A 20,655-nucleotide genomic window follows, 5' to 3' on the forward strand; every position below is an offset into this window, starting at 1 on the left:
GGACATTTTTTCGAGAATCGACCTAATACGTTATTTTGGTTTTTTTCCGTTAAATGTACTATTATAGTTTAATTAGCTCTTGGTAAAGCTTGACCACGGAGGGATGACGGATGACCTAGAAGTGGAAACATTTGTATCATTTGTAGTATGTAGAATCAGCTAGAAAGCATCGAGTAGAAAGAGGCGCGTTCTCGGGTTCTCGCTGATACTATCTATCACAAAATAATACCAAACAATTTATTACAACTGATATAAATGCTTTCGCTTTAAGGTCATCCACCAACTCTCCATGGTCAAGCTTTAACCTACTTACTCTCAAACTTAGCGAAAACATCAAAATAGCGGTTTCATCGCCACCATGTTAACTCCTCATGTTTAAATTTTTGTTGGAGGATTAAATGAAATTTTAGAATTATATTTGAGTTTAGCTTGATTTTTTTTTTAAATCTTGACGCACTATTTTACTTTTTAATGGCCTAATTTATTTATTTGCGGGTTTTTTTTTTTTTTTTTTTCAATTTTAAGCTGTCGTGTTTAATAGCTTATTTTGCTTAAAAGTCCTTTGAAAAGAGAATATATGGCTTGCCAAACACGAATTTTCTGTGTAACTTTACAAAACATGGCGGCAATCAAGAAAATCATAAAAATCACAATGATTTAGTTTGCGCTAAGTGTAGTAGCTTATAACGGAGTAAGGTAGGGCGAGGCTAGTTGAGTAATGTTTCACTTGAGCAGATATAGCTCGTAAATCGTAAGTCTCAGTCGATTGTAATGCAACCTGATAGATTAGCCATGTATCCCTTTTCAAAAGTGTTCATATTAACTTGTTTCTAATAGCACACGTTTAAGAGCTACACCTGTCGGAATGCAAAAAGTCAAACTTGCTCAACGTACCTCATATACGGGGTAAGTTGAGCAAGGATATGGGTTAAGTTGAGCACTTATAATGTCTAGCCAAACCATAGGATAAATGATAACTATACATGAAATAAAATTTTTGTTTGACAATCAACTCCTTATTTATAGTCTTTTAGTGACAAATCAACTGTACTTAGAGGTTTTTTTTTCCCCCAATTAACTGAAATGGTTCTGGTTTTCGGGTGGATAGTTCCAGATTTCGTTTTAGAAACTTTGTAAGCCAACCAATCTTTTCCGGCAATCTTATTTGGAGTCGAGGCGAATAGAATTTTAATGCTAAATTTAACAGCACACTCGTAGGCAAGGCGACGAACGTCTTTTGGGGAATATCCATGGTAGATTGATGCCATACGCAGCAAGTGTTTTTTTTTTCTTTTTTTATTTTAATAGAGTCCTCTTGTTGGGAGGAAAAAAAATTGCCTTGGTTTTGCATAACCCATGGATGAAACACCACCTTTTAATTTTTTCAAAAATCTTGTCAAAGTCATCCGTTTGATACCGAATTATTTTTCGACGGTATTCACACTTTTTCCCTCATTGACAGCCTTTGCAGCATTATTCAAGTCGTCAGTAGTGTAAGAACATCGTGTAGTTTTTCTTTTATAAGTCCGCATCCTAACAAAGGCAAAAAATATATTGCTAATTTCGTTTTAAGACGCGGGGGTCACTTGAGCAATACTTGTTCAACTAACTTCAAGCCAAATTCTTAAAATAAAAGTGACATTGCGAAAAAATCGTACGAATTATACCCAGAATCTCTATACATATCAAAAGTACAATTAATTTAGAAGGAATGAAACTTGCCTGACAGAAAACAGATAACATTGGATTAATACAGACAAAACCTTGCGGCAAATGAATTTTTTACTTTTTTCTTACAAAATAAATAAAGTGCACGCACACTTCACTCATTTGTCGAGCTGCAATTGAAGATCTCGCGATGAGTTCCCCTCCCATAACCTTTTCTTTCCGCCGTTTGATGCCGACAAGTGTGGTGAATACTTTTCGAGATGTTACGATTGAACGTGCCTCTATGCTCAACTAGACCTGCCCTACCCTATAGATATTTTTTAGCAAGTTGTATTACACTCACTCAGTCGTTGTTAGATGAGCAACGCTTTTAAATCGTTCCCAAAAAACATAAATGAATAATAGCAACTGTAAGTAAATGTAACATTTGATATAATTGCATTCAATTAATACAAAAACAAACACCAAACCATTAACTGTAAAAACTCTGAACAATAGAAAAAATAAATATTTCTTGCTGAAATTAACTTAAATTAAAAATGCTTTCATTATTTGAAAGATTGTCAGTTGGTTTATTCATTTAGAGAGCGATATTAAAAGTAGGAGCCAAACATGTACAAAACAACACAATACATTTATTTAAAACCAACTAATAATTTAAACATTTGGAAAACGACTGTACGTGCATCACTATTGCGTGCGGTTCACAGTTACATCTAACATCCCCCTTTTAAGATAATAAGTTATTTAAACTTTAACTTCAAAAGCTAAACAAGATTAAGTTACATAATCTTTTAAACAGGCAGGACGCCTTGATATCCGTCCACTTCTGATTCGAGTAAAGTTAGCATTGTTCACAGTTGTTCTATTGCTGACATCAGTGTGAGTATCTCCATCATCATTAAGGCTACTGTTATTATCAGGAATTTCATTGATATTGTCATTTGATTTGAAATATTTTGATATGTTTGTTCTTTAAACTGCAAATTTATTTTCCTGATGTCTCTACGGTTTCTTCTTAACGTTTTACCATAACTATTTTTAACTATATAGGATCTTGGAACAGATTTTAACTTATGTGCTATTTGAGCTGGTTCCCAAGTAGTGATGTGGATCGGGTAAATACCCAGAGGGCTGGTAAATATTGTTTGGGTATTTACCCGAATATTTACCCAAGGCCTGGGTAAATACCCAAAAACTGGGTATTTAATAAAAAAATGTATTACACAGTTTATAATATTTTTTATTGGAAGACTTGATGAAATCATGAAAGAAACATATCGTTAACCAAAGAACCTTTCTTTTCAATGTCATAATTGGAGAAGTATAAGCAATTCATTATGAACTTCAGGATTTCAAAATCACAATCTAGGTTAGTCATATCCAAAATGAAAAAAAAGGAAGCATGAGGGATGTTTGGAAGAATAAACTGAGAAGTTATTAAGAAACTATGGTGTTATTTATTTTATTGATATTTAAGTGATATCATGGAAAATATAGAAACAGTTTTCACATTAATAAACAAAAAAAAAAAAAAAATTTCTTTTCTGTTGCCTTGCTCATTAGCATTTGCTCCCCTGTAGGGTAGGAAGGTAAATATTTTTTTGGGTATTTATCCGAAGGCAGGGTAAATCCCCTAGTAATTGCGCATTTTGCAAAAAAATTTTAGGTAGTATTAAAAGGTGATTATTATCTTTTTTAAACGTAAACCCTAAAATAAAAGATTAAAATTTTTAAATGAATTTTAAATGTTTATGTATATTATGTGTGTGCGTGTGTGTATATGTGTGTGTGATACAGAATACACCTGAACAATTGAACTAAGTTTGGAGGAAATTTCTGCATAAGATATAGGTAAATAAATTGTAATAATAAATTGAGCGACATTTCGTTACATTTTGATGTCATGCAGGGACATATTACTGGGTTATAAAAGACTAGGACCTTAAAAAATTGATGTTTGCTTTTTTTTTGTAACCAGTTAAGCTTTTTTCTTTTTGTAGAATGGCTTTTTATATCTGAAATTTGGCTATCAACATTGATTAGGCATATCCAACACATTTAATGTGAATATCATATTAGATTGCTAAGCTGTTTCACACAATAATTCTTTAAATATGTGATCAAAATACAATTTTTGGGCAAAAATTTATTGTTTTGTATATGGTTGGTTGTATATATACATAATGGAATACATACAGAAAAGTATTTTAGATGAATATAAATTTTTGAAATAAATACCCGGGTATTTACCCATTTTGGGTATTTACCCGGGTATATACCCTGGGTATTTACCCCTAAAAATAAATACCCGGGTATTTTACATCACTATTCCCAAGTCTTATTTGCGTAATTTCTTATTGTCACATTATCTCCTGCTTTGAGATCTTGTAGCGAATGAGCATTTTTGTCGTAATAAAACTTCTGCTTATTCTGTCTGTGAACTAATTTTTCTCTTATATTACTGAAAAGCTTTGCGTTTAATAATTTACTGGTTATGGGTAACTTAGTTTTGAGCCTTCGGTTAAACATCATTTGAGCAGGAGAGAGATCTATACCTGCAATGGGGGTATTTCGGTACTCCATTAAACCTACATGATAATCTTTGTTATCCTCCCTTGCTTTTCTGAATAAAGATTTGACTATTCCTACTCCTCTTTCCACCATACCATTACTAGGTGAATAGTGTGAATTTATGAAGATGTATTCAAAATCCCAGTCTTTGGAAAATTGCTTGTATAAGTAGCTATTAAATGGAATGTTATCTGAGACTACTTTATCTGGAACACCGAATTTTGCGAAAATAGACTTCAGCTTGTCAATAACTTCATTTGCAGACTTATCATTAAGTTCACAAATTTCCAACCACTTTGAATAATAGTCAATCAAAACTAAGAAAGACTTGTTTCCAAAACTCATCAAATCAGCACCAACTTTTTCAAATGGTCTGTAAGGAATATCGTGAGGATGAAGTAGCTCTTTACTATTGACTTTATTCAAATCTCTTGGATCAAGGCAAAGTCGTAAACTTCCATTTGGCTTCTCGACTATTACCAGACTTTGGACACAATCAGTCGGCTTGCTGACTTTTGAAACAATTCCATCAGGTTCCAATTTTTCTAAAGTCTCTTTTAGTCTACCCTGTAGCTCTTGTGGTACCCGTCTAGGAGGATGAACAACTGGAACAGCATCACCTTTTAAAACAATCTCGTATGGTTCATCAGGGAATTTACCAGTTCCGCTGAATACACTCTTAAATTGGTCAGTAACCTGTTGTTTACTCTCAATTTTCAGTACGTCAATTCTTTCAATTAACATTAACTTGCTACATGCATCTAATCCCAAAATAGGTTTTGACTCAAAATTCACAATGTAAAATTCTAGTTCAATGTCTCTAAGCTTATCTGTAGAGCATTTAAATAAAGCAATTCCTTCTGGAATAATTTTATGATTCCCATATGACAGTAGAGTAACGCCCGTTGGCTTAAGATCTTGTTTCCTTACTAGGCTTTTAATTTCCTTATAAGAAATTATATTGACTTCAGATCCAATATAAAGCTTAAAATTCATACTTAAACATTGCTTATCATTTGACAAAATTACATTCTTATTCCATGAATTTGTCTCTTTTACCTTTGCGGAGTGTACTGAATCAATAAAAACACAAAGTTCGCTTTGTTCTTTAACCTCGTGAACTTTTCTTCCATGTGATTGGCAACCAATAGCAAAGTGATTTTCTTTTTTACATTTGGCGCATTTCTTTCCATATGCCGGACACTGTCTCGCTTTATGACGTCTTCCGCATTTCTTGCAGTCAAACTCAGCATTTTGTGACGATTTAACAGGCACATTTTTCTTAGTAAACTTTTTCCGCTGGACGACATCTACTCTAGTTTCACCAAATGTCGGTACTTCAGCGCCTTTCATTAACCTTAAATGCTCTTGGCTAGTTTCTGCTGCGTGGACAAATTTAGCTGCTTTGATTAGAGTTAGGCTTGGCTCCCTTAACAATCTTTCTTTAAGTCCTTGGTCATGTATTCCAAGTGCAATCCTGTCACGGATTAGTCCATCTGTTTGTTCTTCAAATTCACAAGTCGCGCTAAGGTTTTCAACTGAATTAAATAGTCATCGAATAACTGTCCCTCTTTTTGGCTGCAAGAAAAAAACTTGTAGCGTTCAAAAACTACGTTCTGCTTTGGCGAGCAATAGTCCTCAAATTTTGCAATAACATCTTCGTAATTATCACTTTTTGAAGGATCACCGTCAAAATTGAACGTGTTAAATATTTCTAAGCCTTGATTTCCCAATAAATTCAACAAAATGGCGATTTTCGTTTTGTCGGATTTGGCGTCTTTTTCTGTCGCTATCAAGTAATTTTCTAACTGTTGTTTCCACTTTTTCCATGATTCTTTTAAATTTCCTGATGAGAAATTAAGTTCTCCAGGAGCACGGAACGAATCCATTTTTAATCGTAGTTGCTTAATACTTCTTAACAAAATTTATCCACTGTAGGATCTTCAGCGTTGAATAATTTCCTTCGTGAAAATTAAACGTTCATTTAAAGAAAACCAAAACGTCTCTAATGATTTTGCAATCCACTTACAATATTGGTTTCAACTCCCGACACCATGTCAGTTGGTTTATTCATTTAGAGAGCGATATTAAAAGTAGGAGCCAAACATGTACAAAACAACACAATACATTTATTTAAAACCAACGGGAAGATTTCGATAATTGGGAATCTGGCGATCTTTCTCAATTGGCGTCAATTTTGGTTTCAGCGCCTACGCGAGAGATATTTTTCGTTGCAAATCTAAAGAAAGAGAACGGAAACATCTATTCACATAGGGTTACTATAAATCAGCAGGGTTACCAAAATAAAATTATTTACGCCAAAAATACGACGACCGCGCCAGATTCCCAATTATCGAAGTATCCCCAACAGAAACGTTAGCATTTTAAATCAGAACTAGCTGCGTCGCCCGGCTTTTCACGGTCTACCTCGAAAATTAAACTTACGTCAAGTGGCGCGTGTTCAACAATCAGGCTTGAACCAAAAAAAAAAAAAAAAAAAACAGTAAAATTTTGAGGCAGATTACGGAAGATAACCAAAGAGGAAACATTTTAAATCCCCCGAATCCAGAAAGAGCCACAAAACAAAAGTCAGAATTTTATTTGCTCATATTCGTGAAAAAAAAATGGCAACAAAGCTTTCTTCTCAATGATTTTCTTCACGCTACAAATTTTAATAAAGGCATTGTTACGGAAAGTTGAGTTGAAGCACTGAATAATAATTTGGATGGGGGAAAGCCTTCTACAAATAGCGACTTTAAGTCGAAATCTAAGCATCGTAAATAATATTCTTTAATTGATCTCTCCGCTAATTATTATCGGAGGATTATGTTAAATAGCCAAGCATAAAGATGAGAAAATTACGAATCTATCAACACCTGGTTTGATGGTCAGTTCACTTGCGTTCGGGAGAAGTAACTTGGACATAGATACATACATAGATACGCTCAGTTTTTAATAATATAAGATGATTACTAATAAACACACTACTCATTCTGATAATAGATATCCCACCAAAAACATTTTGTAAAAAACTAGCTAAGTCTCGATGGAGCTGCTTGTTTATCTCTAAAATGTAGTGAAATCTAGACAAAGTCATGACAAGTGTAAGGTTCCTTACTGCGATTTCTTTATTATTATAGTTAATGTTGTGTGACTTGACCGTTAGACATTCTTTATACCTTAGTGGGTACAGGTCAATTTTGTTTACACGTTTTCCAAGTGGCAATTTTCCATCGTCAATGGGTAGTGGTTCTGGCGAAAGATTGGTGCAATGGTGTCATGGAGCACCTGGTTTTGTACCCTTGTGTACCCTTTAACGGCCAAGTCACACAACATTAACTATAATAATAAAGAAATCGCAGTAAGGAACCTTACACTTGTCATGACTTTGTCTAGATTTCACTACTTTTTAGAGATAAACAAGCAGCTCCATAGAGACTTGGCTAGTTTTTTACAAAATGTTTTTGGTGGGATTTCACTTCTTTTTGTAGAAACATTTAATTTGTGTAATGTTCGAGTAGATTAAAGTTAGGCTAGATTAAATTAGAAGATGGTGTTCCACTACGCTGGACTTTTGCAATGACAGTCGATTTTTTTATGTACCAATAGTAGAAGAGGGCATTACCATATCTCTAATACACCTGAGGGTTCTTCATTAGATACTTCAGCTTTCGATTTTTGACATCAAATGAAGCGGCCCGCCAAGTTGAATATTTTTTGTAAAGGTTGTATGTCGATGTCTAATAGTTTGGTTGGGCTCTTGTGTTTTCTAATCAGGGTCACTCCAGATCTTCAATTAGCCTAGTTTTTACAATTTCCCTTTATGTGGCCATCAAACCCTAACTCTGTACCAAATTTCACCTCTCTGAGTTTATGGGAAGTACTAGTTCTATTTTGATGATCATGAGTGAGTGAGTGAGTGTCATAAATGCGAAACTTTGCTTTCGCTTAACTTCGGAACTAAATGACCTACAGACTTGAAATTTCGGATTTTAAGTATGTGATTATAGCTTACTGGATGACAAAAATTTCTGCGTTCTAGTCTCATCAGAAGGTTCTCAAATAGGGGCCTGAAAATGCGGCGAAATGGTTCCAGTAAAGGATGGTACGGCAGTGTTTGCTTCGCGCTCGACTTGGCGGGGGCACTGCCGTGCCCCCAAATCACACAATTAAAGAATTTTCAATTTTAGCTGTACTTCAACAATTGTTCATTAAAAGTACAAAAGTAAGACAAAAAAAATTGTTGCTTACAGAAACCAGCAGACACCTTGGAAAAATTCTTTAAAGCAATGAAGTTTTCCTTTCAAGTTTAAAAAAATAAAATCATTAATTTTTCCGAAATTAACATTTTAGAAAGAACGTTACAATAGCGCTGATTAGGTACAGGATATTTTAATAACTTACTGAACATAATTCCTTAAAAACTGGGAAGCAGACGACTTGTATTTAACAGTAAAAATATTTGAAATGAATACATTTTTAATAAGACTTGGGAGTATTCGCAACTCCAACGAACTATAGGGGCACTGCAGCCACCGTCTAATGGCGGATGAAAAAGGTAAAACAAACGCACGCCGTAGCGTAGAAAATGCTAATAAGAATAGTAATTTTTGTTTGTATGCATGACTTTTTTGTTTTATTCTTTTTAAATTAATTTTTAAAGTCTTGTGGATATTCTGGCCCACGTGAAAAGAAATGAGAGTTCAAGAAGCATCCTTAAAGTTAGAAATTAATGCAAATTTCGTAGTTCGTAGTTGTAAGCAGACATTTCCCCGATGTTGAATTCGATATTCATTCCTGATGAAACTACATTTTCATTGTAGCAGTAAGAACACTATAAATATTTCATGTGTAACAAAACCTTTGTTTACCAGTGTTATCGAAAGAGGAAAATGATACTTCCTTGTTTTATTTGGCTAGCGCTAATTGTTTTACATTCGTAGTTGAGTTATTTCTCAAATTGCCGAATCGGTTAATTTTATTTTTTTCTGTTGCGTGTGTTTCTAATAATTTCTGAATTATGATTTGATTATGTCATGCATCATCAATAACATTCTCGTGGATACGTGGTGGTAGTTTTCTTTTTAATTGATCTTCCATTACTTCTTTAAACTTATCGATTTCTGTAATCTTTCTACCATTTTAATCCACACATGATAAAAAATAAAAATGGTTTACAACTGAAATGCGAAATCTCGCCAAGGTTTCTTTGCTCGCACAATACTAAAAGTATAACCTTAACTATAATCGCACTATTTTGGCGATGAAAATTCTCAGCGTTAAACATTTTTCATTTCGCAACTCCAACGAACTAGGGAGCACTGCAGCCACCGTCTAATGGCGAATGAAAAAGGTAAAGCAAACGCACGCCGTAGCGTAGAAAATGCTCATGAGCCTAGTAAATTTTGTTCGTATGCATGATTTTTTCGCTTTATTCTTTTCAAATTAACTGTCAAAGTCTTGTGGATATTTTGGTCCACGTAGAAAGAAATGAGAATTCAAGAAGCATTACTAAGCGTCAAAAATTAATGCAAATTACGCAGTTCGTAGTTCTAAGCAGCCATTTCCACGATGTTGAATTCGATATTTATCAATTCTTGATAAAACTAAATAATAATAGTAACCTGACAAAAATAACAATTAATGCTAGATAATTTGATTATATGACATAACGAATTATTATCAAAAGAAGATGATACTTCTTTGTCTTGCTTGGCTAGCGCAAATTGTTTCGCATTTGTAGCTGAGTTATTTTTCTCAAATTGCCGAATCGGTTAATTTGAAATTTTTCTGTTTCGTATTTTTCTAATTTCTGCGTTATGATTTAATTATGCAGATAAATCATCAACAACATTCTCCCGGATATATGGTGGTAGTTTTCTTTTCGATGTATCTAACGTTATTTCTTTAAACTTATCGAATTCTGTAATCTTTCTAGCATTTTATTCCACTCATGATAAAAAATAAATATGGTTTAACTGACATGCGAATTGCCAAATGTTCTTTGCTCGCACAATACTAAAACTATAACACTAAACTATAATCCCACTATTTTGGCGAGGAAAATTCTCAGCGTTAAACATTTTTCATTTCGTTCTACGATAATATATTCAAAAAAATATTTTGCATACTGCCCAATCCAACTAAATGCTGCAGTAAAATTAGGTTGGTTAAATCAATTATTTTTAAACTAGGCGGAGATGAAAGCTCTAATTCTTCTGCTAATGTTATCAAATCCCTCTTTCGAACTTAAAATATAAAAAAAAACCCATATTCTTACAAATTCACACAAAACAATTAAAAAAAAAAAATTACCTGGTGTACCGTTATCCTCTTTCAAAAAAAAAAAAAAAAAAGAAAGAAAAATGCATCGAACAGAGCAAATGCAAAGTTTGTTAACCCAGAGTCTTCTTGTGTTTACGCTTTCGCCATTTACGACAATCATCACACTTTTTAGATGGAAATAATGTAAACTAACATTATTTTGAGAAGATCAAGAATACCATTAAGGGACGAAACAATTTCTGTTGCTGAAAGTAATCTAAGACACATTGAATGCATTAATAAATACTCCTAACAAACTGCCTGTGTTTACGTCAACATACACACATGGAACTCAATGTGGCAATGTTTTAGTTTTTTCTGCATAGTTTTGTAAATCACCGCAAGGTAGCGTATTCGAGCGCTGGAGTTGCGATTTTGTTCTACGATAATATTTTCAAGAAAATATTTTGCATATTGTCCATCTTTATATATTATTTCTGTAGCCTGTTTTTGGTTTCTACGCCAGATTTTCCTCAATTCTTGATCGATTTCTTTGATTTTCACCTTATTTTAAAGCTTATGGTGCTGGCTACTGACGAAAAATAGACCCACGGTCTAAAATTTTTTTTTTGAGCCGAAAAACCTGTTTTAAAGAACCAGAATGAGACTTTCGGTTAAACTTATAACTTTAACTTGCACTATGACCGACAGAGCTGAATAGCTTGATCGGCAGAGCGTTCTCCGCGTAACCAGGAGAATGCGTGTTCGGACCCACGTCCGGACAATCTGCGTCAAAAGATTAGAGAAATATCCTGCATTACATGAATACATAATTAAGTGCATAACAAATATGAGGGAATAGAATAAATGAGTAGGAAATGCACTTTGCTGTTGATGTGGCTTTGTGCTAGAGTACTTCTGAATTGTACGCTTTTTTTTTTTTTTTTTAAAGCTTTGGCTCTGGTAAGATAATTAAAGCATAATGTAAGTGAAAATATAAGTAACAGGTTTAAGATTTCAGACTACAATAGAATTGTTTTTTGTTCAGAAAAAAATAATAAATCGTATATTGAAATATATAGTTTTCTAATGAGTTTTTTGATGGGTAAAATAGTATTTTTTCTTTTTCTTTTTTTTTTCTTTTTTTTTTGCAAAAAAAAATAGCTTATCACATTTTTACTACATTCGAAAAGCTACTCTTAAAAAAGAGCATAGTTCAATTTATTTTGTATTTTAACCGTGCTGTTAAATGATGAACACGTGCTGCCATCTAAGTTATAACGGTTCAAGCAGCCTGAGGTAACAAATTGCAAAAATTTTCAAAAATAAAAACATTTCTCTTCAATATCTTACCTTATATATTATTCCCCTCTCATTTTAAAATTTATCAGGCTGGCTAACGACGAAAAATAGACTTACGGTCGAATAATCAAGTTTTCGAAAACGCCCCTTGCTGTTTCAAAACCTTGATGCAGCCTGTAGTTCTTATGCATTTTTTTAAAGCAAAGTTCTAATGCAGTTTTCTAATTTTTTACGTCGCTTTCGGCAAAAAAAAAAGCCCGTGTGTGTGTGTGTGTGTGTGTGTGTGTGTGTGTGTGTGTGTGTGTGTGTTTATATTTTAATAAAGCTTAAAAGCACTGGACTTAGTTGTTCGGTTAAATTGATAAGTTTTTTTCGGTAGAGCGTTCGGCTATAAACTATCTGAACTTCGAGCAAGCTTGGGCTGTCCGACATAATATCAAATTTATAATAGTATTACGCATTACATGTACTCATAACATACACACGCAATAAAATAAATGCAGTGGGAATGCTACTTGGTGTTTCGATTCCTTTATGCAGGCTACAGTTATCATTCGGATAAGTTGACTGTTAATCGAAGGGTGTTCTTCCTTTTTTTAAGCTTTGACTCCGTCCAGAACACTAAACATAATGTAAGCATAAAAAAGTATTAGATTTACTTCAAGGGAATCCTTTTTGTGCAGAAAAACATTTTCTTTGTACACTGAAATGTAGATTTTTCTAATAGCAGTGTTCGACCTTTTATACAAATGAAAAAAATTCTACGCCAAATTAAAATTCCGAGTTTCACCCAAAAAAATACATTTTGTCTACGTTCGAAAAATTACACTTAAAAAACGGACTCAGTGCAACTGGTTTTGGTTTTGAATTTTAAGTGTTCGATTAAAAGAGAAACATGTGCGTACATTTAAGCCGTAACGGTTAAAGCAACCTTCTATGTGAAATAGTTCAATATTCAAAGATAAAAACACTTATTTTCAATCTAATTTATTACTTATCTAGAATGTTTGTTTCTATCGCTACGTGAGATATTCGTCATTCTTTAATGAAATTCCATACTTTACGAATGATTTTAAATCGTATCATGCTGGTCAATGACAAAATAAAGAAGCATGATCTTATTATTATTTTTTTTTTTTAGCAAAAAGCTTTTTTGCTGTTTCTTACTACGCATTCCTTCAATGAATAGCTTTCGAAAAGGAAGGCGCAATTGCTAGGTTTGTTGGGGTGTCGGGCTGTTAATCGGAATAGTGCCAATTCGAATCCGTGCCAATAAATATCTCTTTAATGTTTCTTTTTTTTTCTGTAAGATGCTCACATGGGCAGGACTGTATTTGCCACAACCTGTTTTTTTCACATGCACAATTATTGCTTTTTCACGAGTCATTACTCAGCCACTTTTAATGATATTTATGTTTGCATTGAAAATATGTACGACCAAAAGATGAGCGATGATCAAATTTTCACAACGTTGTATTTAACGAGGTTTTGTTACTGATGTCTTTAAATTACATGCCTTCTCTTCTGCGCTTACTTTTTTTCGCTTCTTCTTCATAATGTTCTTTCTTTGAAATTTTAAAGAGCGAAATGCCTTCTGAAACGATTCGAAGCTCAGTGCGGAGTTCCGCACGGTTCGACTAGTTCTAACTAAATGCTGCAGTAAAATAAGAGGTTAGTTAAATTAATTATTTTTAAACTAGGCGGAGATAAAAGCTTAAATTTTTCTGCTAATGTTAGCAAATCCTTCTTTCCAGCTTACGATTTAAAAAAAAAAAAACATATTATTACAAATTCACACAAAATAATAAAAAGAAAATTTACCTGGTAAAAGATTTCCTTTTTCAAAAAAAAAAAAATGCATCGAATAGACGAGTACCAGCATATTCGTTGATAAATTCATGCAAATGCGAAGTTAATTAATCCAGAGTTTTCTTGTGTTTACTCTTTCGCCATTTACCACAGTCAACTCACTTTTTAGAGGGAAATAATGAAAACTAACATTATTTTGAGAAGCTCGAGAATACCATTGAGGGAAGAAACAATTTATGTTGCTGAGTTGCTGAAAGCAATCTAAGACACATCGAATGCGTGAATAAATACTCATAATAAACTGCCTATGTTTACCAACAGACACACGTGGAACGCAATGTTTTACCTTTTTCTTTAATTTTGTAAATTACCGCAAGGTAGTGTATTCGAGAGCTGGAGTTGCGAATTAAGATCGCTATAAAATATGATACATATTTTAAAATGTTAACTAAATTGTGGGTAGGGGGGACTAAAAGACGTAATCATGGCAACAAAACAAAATGGTAATCTTGGTTGCAAAAATTAATCCCATTCATCTTTGAGTTTTAATTTTATTCTTGAGCTTAACCATCTAGAATCGCTCAGATTGCTTAAGGTAAGCCTCGGGTTCTGGTTTTCTTAAAACAATTCTTACAGCCATCCTAAGGCTTGTAGGAAGTTTGGAGAAATTCTTTCTTATGCAAAAAATTACAAGTTTTCAAATGACCAAAAATTTTAAAATGTGCAGGAAATATTTTTCTCTCAAATATTTTCAAACTTGTGTGGAAAATGAACTTAAATTTCGGGGTATATAAAAAAAGAACAAAATCGAATTTTCGAAACATTCGCTTCGAGGTTGTTCAACCCCCAGACTACCAGCTAATTTTGTGCCAAATTTCATGAAAATTGGCAGAATGGTCTAGGGTTTGCACTGGTCGGTGGGTCTCCCCTCACCCCTGAAACTTGTCAAATTTATACTACTCTGATTCTCAGCCGGTCCCCTAGTTTCCAACTAGGCTGACATGAACTCTCGTCGGCCCTGTCTATGCGCGTCACAGACATATATCCGGAGACACATCCAGACATCCAAACTTTCTACTTGATTATTAGTAGAGAAAAATTAAGAAATGGTGAAATAATCAAATTGCAGTGGCTGTTTTTCTTGCTATAGGAGTTATGTGACAAAGAAACAACTTTTCCAGAAATATTTTTCGGGAATTGTCTTGCAATAGGCTTAGCGTCAAAATTTATATAAATTCTAAATTATTGTGATGATGGTAACTAAGTTCCTCGCCTAGTAAAGCTTTGTCGTGCTATTTAACAGAGTGTCACCTCACAATTAGGTAGTGTATTTGTTGCTTTTATTTCATTCCCTTCATTCATTTTGTGAGAAAAATGTTATGAAGTAGTTTCTCAACACAACAAGTTTACTGAATGTTTTCATTTTTATTTATAAGTTTTAAATAAGTTAAGATAATTTTTGATCGTCCAAGAAAAAAAATCGTAGTTAAGATTAAACTAAATGAATGCATATATTTTACTGTGTTGCGAAGAGTAATTAAATTGCATAGGATGCTCAAAGTCTCATCAACTGTCCATTAAATAATAACAGACTATATAGAGGAAATGTTTCATTTTGGCTCTGAATTACTGTAAAAGCACTTCTTTTGCGAGGATTTAACTTCGACCTTTCGCAAACTTGTCGCAATAGCGAAAATATAAGCCTCACGTTTTTTTTTCCTCCCAACTTCTGATTATCTTCATAAAATTTGCGACATTTTCAACTCGCGAATTCATCGATATCTTTATTTTCGCGAAAATTATAGCTTGAAAAAATTAGTGCTTATACAGCAAACAATGAACTTTTTGTAAAAGTAAGTAAGTAGTAAGTACTCGAAAAAAATAGTAGTAAAAGTAGTTTGCCCAAAAAATTTTTCTGCTTACGATTCAGTTTGCAATAGCTTTCGAACTAATGAAGAAGAAAGAAATTAACTTTCCTTTTTCTGTTCGGTTTTATGCATTTTCTTTATGCTATGAAACTCGAAGTTGAGGCTAAGCATATATTTTTCTTTGTTACAAGTGATTTTTACTATTTACGGTTTTATTCATGCTGTCTTAGAGATTACGTGTGACATTTAAAATAAACGTTAAACAGGCCACGTTTGTTATACCTATGATTTCACACAGGACGCAACTTAAACGTTAATGAGAACTAATTTGTGTTCTACGTACACTGTAAAAAAAAATCTGAAATTACTGAGTATTTCCGTGCAACGTTTCGGGAATTCAATGGTTTTTATCCACTTCCTGGAAATATCAAGAATCATTGTCAAAAGGTTTCCTGAATTGCTACAAGTTGTCCGATTGCGGACTTCTCTCTATCGAAAAAAAAAATATTTTTAGCTCCCAGTATAAAGATTAACTGAGAGTATTTATAAGGTTCAGTTCGATTACGGCCCGTCCATGCTGATTTAACTCCCAAAGGGAGCAAATAAGTATGTAGCTTTGCAAGAATTGCAATCAAGTGACATGCTTGATACTTATTTGCAATTCTGGCTTAATTTTGGTGATGTTTGCAATACTACCCTTTCGAACTGTATTGATTAATCAGAAAGGTGCCAAGCTGTTCTATTATCCCTAACTAACATTACTCTGAAGTTCCAGAGACACGACTGGCTTTGAACGGGAAGATATCTGGATTTTTAAGGAAGATTACTGAATTTTAGCGAAAACTTTCCTGGATTTTGCGAGATATGTTACTGGCAGAAATTGGGCACATTAGCTGCCTGTATTTTTCAGAAACGTTTCTGAATCGTTTTTACAATGTACAACTTTTAAAGATTATTATTATTATTATCACTGGAAAATCGCCCGTCTCACACACACACACACACACAAAGTATGAAGGGAGGAGAAATTGCTTCTACATTTGTACGAAGCAAGAGCCTGTTTGGGGATATTTTGATAGTTGAAATTTTTACCCTAAGTCCCGTGGATTAACCCTAAACTCCAGTAGATAGCATTCATTGTTGACCACTTTCGTCTCTTCATTCTTCTAAAATGAGTCTTACCAGTAAAACAGTTAAGTGATTGGATCCAGTTTAGCCTTGTCACAATAAAGCCTTTCCCTCCATGTTAAACATTACCAAAATATATTATCAAGTTATCATGGCGTGGCGCGAGTTTCATTGTTGATGACGTCAAGAGCGTTACTCGATCATTGGTTATTATATATCATTAAATTAAGACCGTTTTCCCTTCTTGAAAAATAATGGTCCCCAACCTAGCGTGCCTTCAGGTAGAGCTTTATGGGCTTACTGTTAAATCAGGCTCTGGATCCACAATATAGTTCTTTTCATAATCATTAAGATTACAAGTGAACGAAAAAATAACTTTGATGGTTTTTTATAACAACTGTAATCAATGTCAATTGATAAAAATCCAAACAATTACGATTTTTTGAATTCTAATATCCAGTGTAAGATCATATTGGGTCCTTTTAGCAGATCTTGTGATTTTAATGAACATAAAATAAACATAAATGTCTAAGTTTTATCTTTAACATTAAAAGATTTTGAAACATTGGTTCTATATGTAGATGCTAATTCTTTTATTCTTTCCAACATTTAGATGTCATTTTATTTGACAACACATACAGCTGGCTGCGACCAAAAGAAATTTTCTTCAAAATATCAGTAATAAGCCCTGAAGACCATGCAAAAAATTTCAATTGTGACATTTCTGAAAATGGACATTAACAAAAGTGCTTCGTTTTCTTCACTTTGTGAAAAGAAGTGGAAAAGAGTTTTGCATTTTTCTACTTGGTATTGTTAAACAACTATTTTGTAAATTCATTTTATGCATTAAATTCGTTCATGTTGTCATTAATAATAATAAAACCTCTCGTATCGTTTCTTCCTCTCTCTCTCTCTCTCTCTTTAGATGAAAAGATTCAGAAATGGATGTAGCGTGAACATATGGGTGTGACTTGTACTTTCTTCAAATTTTTAGAAAAACTTACCAATGGGGTCGTTTCCAAAATTTTTAAAATGTTTTTTTCTGAAAGAACATGCTTAAAAACATATAATCTAACCATTTTTCAAAATAATTTGTTTAAGTTTGATATTTTTAAAAAATAACTTAAATCGCTGCACTTTCATTGTTTACATTGCTTGCCGATGACATCACAAATAATGAAATGCCATTCTGTGCCGCCATTCACAGAGCAAAATATTTAATTCACATCTTTACTCACGTGTATTGGCAACGATATGGTTGATAGCAAGCGTAGAGCGCAACTTTAATTCGCTTTATGATTATCATAACGTACAAACGCGGTACAAAATGCGCCAAAGAGCATCATTTGTGACGTCATCAAGACCACACCTTGTTTGCAAAATCGGACATTTTAAAAAATTAATTAAAAAATAACTGTTGGGAAAATGAAAAATATTCTGGGTCCATGGGTTTTTTTTTTTTTTTTTTTGCTTATTCTATCAATTTCAGTGACTAGAAGTACTACTTTTGACTGAAGGAAACAACCCCATTGCTGCAGATTTTTTTTTAAGGAAAAAGGATGGAATTTTTGCTTCAAAGATAGATAGTTTTTTTTTTATTATTGTTTCTTTTAACCATTTTTAAAAACATTTATTATTCAAAAAAAAGTCAGAATTTTCATGTGGGGGGTGGGAATCTAGCAGACCTTGCATGTATTTTTTAGTGCAGTTGAGCTTGGTGAGTATGATATGCCAAAAATTTATGAATTTGTCAGTTATTCATAGTTGAAAGTAAAATTGCGTAAAAAGTGAAGAAATCCATATTTAAAATGGAATTTCTACTATTTAGCATTACTAATGCAGACTTTGTTAATTGCATTGAAAAAAAATTACTTCTTAAAATTTAACATTTCTGGGGGAAAAAAAAAGTCTTTTTCATTTATTGATTTCGGCCTGTTAATTTTACCGTTCACATATCTCAGCGTAAGACGCCTAGTGCTATTTGTATATCGACATCTCTTCTGGATGCACCTCACACAATTGTACTAAAGTGTACACTAATCCACAGTGAAGGATATGCAGTTTTATATCTAAGAAAATTGAAATGCTTCCAGTAAGGTATGAGGACTTTATTCCACATGCAAAACACTTGAATATAAACATCTCGTACCATATAAAATTCCGAAAATTTTCCTTTAAAAAAGTTTTGATATTTAAGTATGAAAATTTTTAGTGGTGAGCTTGAAGTTTTTGTACTTGGTAGAAACTTGCATTTTAATTCTTGTATCATGAGTGAGATTTTTAACGTAACTAAATAACCAATCGAAATGTATCAACAAACTGTACATCTTAGTCGTGAATTCGTATTAACCGAGGTCGTATTGAGAGAGTTCAAATGTATTATCATATTAGGATAAGTTTAATTGCTTTTAAAAATTAGGACGATCAGGGCATGACCCTCAGTACTGTGATTCGGATTAGGAAGTTATACAGTAGCGTAAAAAAGAAAAAAATTCCAAATAAATAGCAATTCAAGGAGCGTATTACAACATGTTCTTAGAAGCATAACTTGTTTGCTCTCACGTCCCCGTTTTCGGAATATGAGGTCTTAAAGTTTGCCATAATTTAAAGACAAAGCGCCAAATTCAACGAGATTTTAGCTGACTAGTGGAAGACATCTTTCACACGCTTTGCTGATGGATGTCCTGCTACGTGCAGACGGTGAAGTCACGGCGTACCTTCCATTTCTCGCCCATCCTTTAATTTTGGCGCTTTTTTTTTAACATTTCGACAGACTTGAAGATCTTATATCTTGATAACGAGGGTGCGAGGGCAAATTATTTTTACGTCAAAAAATCTCTCAGTGTACTCTTTCAATTGCTACTTTTTTTAATTAATTTATTTTTTAATTATTTTTTTTAATTATTACATAATTCGTGTGATTCCCTGGTGAGTGTAAATAAAAATGGTTCGAAATAAAAGTCTGAAGTCAGTTCTCTTCTCTATACAGTGGAAACATGTTTAGTGCTCAAGTACCACTTATTGATTGAAACTTTCAAATCTTTATTGATCTATTGCATTAATCTCCTCTTTAAATCGTGACTTTATGCTATCAATTTCTTTTAGATTGATGAAATCTGTTATCGTTTTACCTGTTCACTTACAGGACAAAAATAAAAATATATTTATCATAACCCTTTGTGTTCTTATTATTGATAAGTGTGGAGTGATGTGATCAAAATAAGTGACTTCATTGACCTTTTTATCACAATCGATCGATGTCATATCTTTCCCTTTAAATCCTTTGTTTCTAAGTTATTAGTTGAAATAAATAGTTTTTGATTTGTATTCGAAATTGAAATATATTTTACATTTGACATCATCATGCACGTCAAAATTACTTTGCGATGATACATTCTCAATGATGTAAAGGACATGTTATGACTCAAATACGCAAAAGAATTTAGCACTATTATGCTAAAGGTTCTAAAATATAAATTTTCGAGCAATTGATCTGAAATAAGATTTATATTTAAAAAAAATTAATAAAAAAAAGTTGTAAACAGAAAAAAAAAGACAAATTTCAACTTACAAAAGTTTAAAAATAATGCAGTGTACGACATGCTCAAGCTAAGAATTAGCCTACAACAAAAAAAAAGTGGGAGGGGAGGGGACAGTTCCGTTTTTATATGTTTTAATATGTAACGGATCTATGAAAGTTTATGGCATGAAGCTTCAATTCATCTTATGTCAAGTCCTTTTCCTCTTTTTGACGAAAAGATATAAGAGTAAACAACGGCTCACCGACGGGAAGGGACAAAGAATCTATCCATAGGCGGATTTACGGAGGTGCCAGGGGGTGCACCGCACCCCCAAAATTTTTGGTTGGGTTTTGAAAAAAATTAGTTTAGTATATTTCACTCAGAAACGCAGTTGGGAGAAAAAAATTCATAGCTGCTATACTAGTAAATTTACTTGAATCCAGAGTATCACCACACGTTGCTTGTGCAAGAAAAACATAACTGTGCTCATATTAAGTATTAAAGTAATTTTTATCCATTTG

The 20,655-nt window shown here is 33.2% G+C and overlaps 1 protein-coding gene across 1 annotated transcript in view; it reads left to right on the forward strand.

Moving 5' to 3' along the window:
• The window catches only part of LOC129224430 (SEC14-like protein 2), a 55,586-nt gene extending 38,093 nt beyond the window's left edge, over positions 1–17,493 (forward strand). The window contains exon 12 of the mRNA XM_054858884.1: positions 17,227–17,493. Coding sequence (XP_054714859.1) covers positions 17,227–17,354 — 128 coding nt within the window. The 3' untranslated portion in view covers positions 17,355–17,493. The remainder of the gene's footprint in view (positions 1–17,226) is intronic.
• The last annotated feature ends 3,162 nt before the right edge of the window (positions 17,494–20,655 follow it).

The sequence above is a fragment of the Uloborus diversus genome, chromosome 6, assembly GCF_026930045.1.
Source record: "Uloborus diversus isolate 005 chromosome 6, Udiv.v.3.1, whole genome shotgun sequence".
Taxonomy (NCBI): domain Eukaryota; kingdom Metazoa; phylum Arthropoda; class Arachnida; order Araneae; family Uloboridae; genus Uloborus; species Uloborus diversus.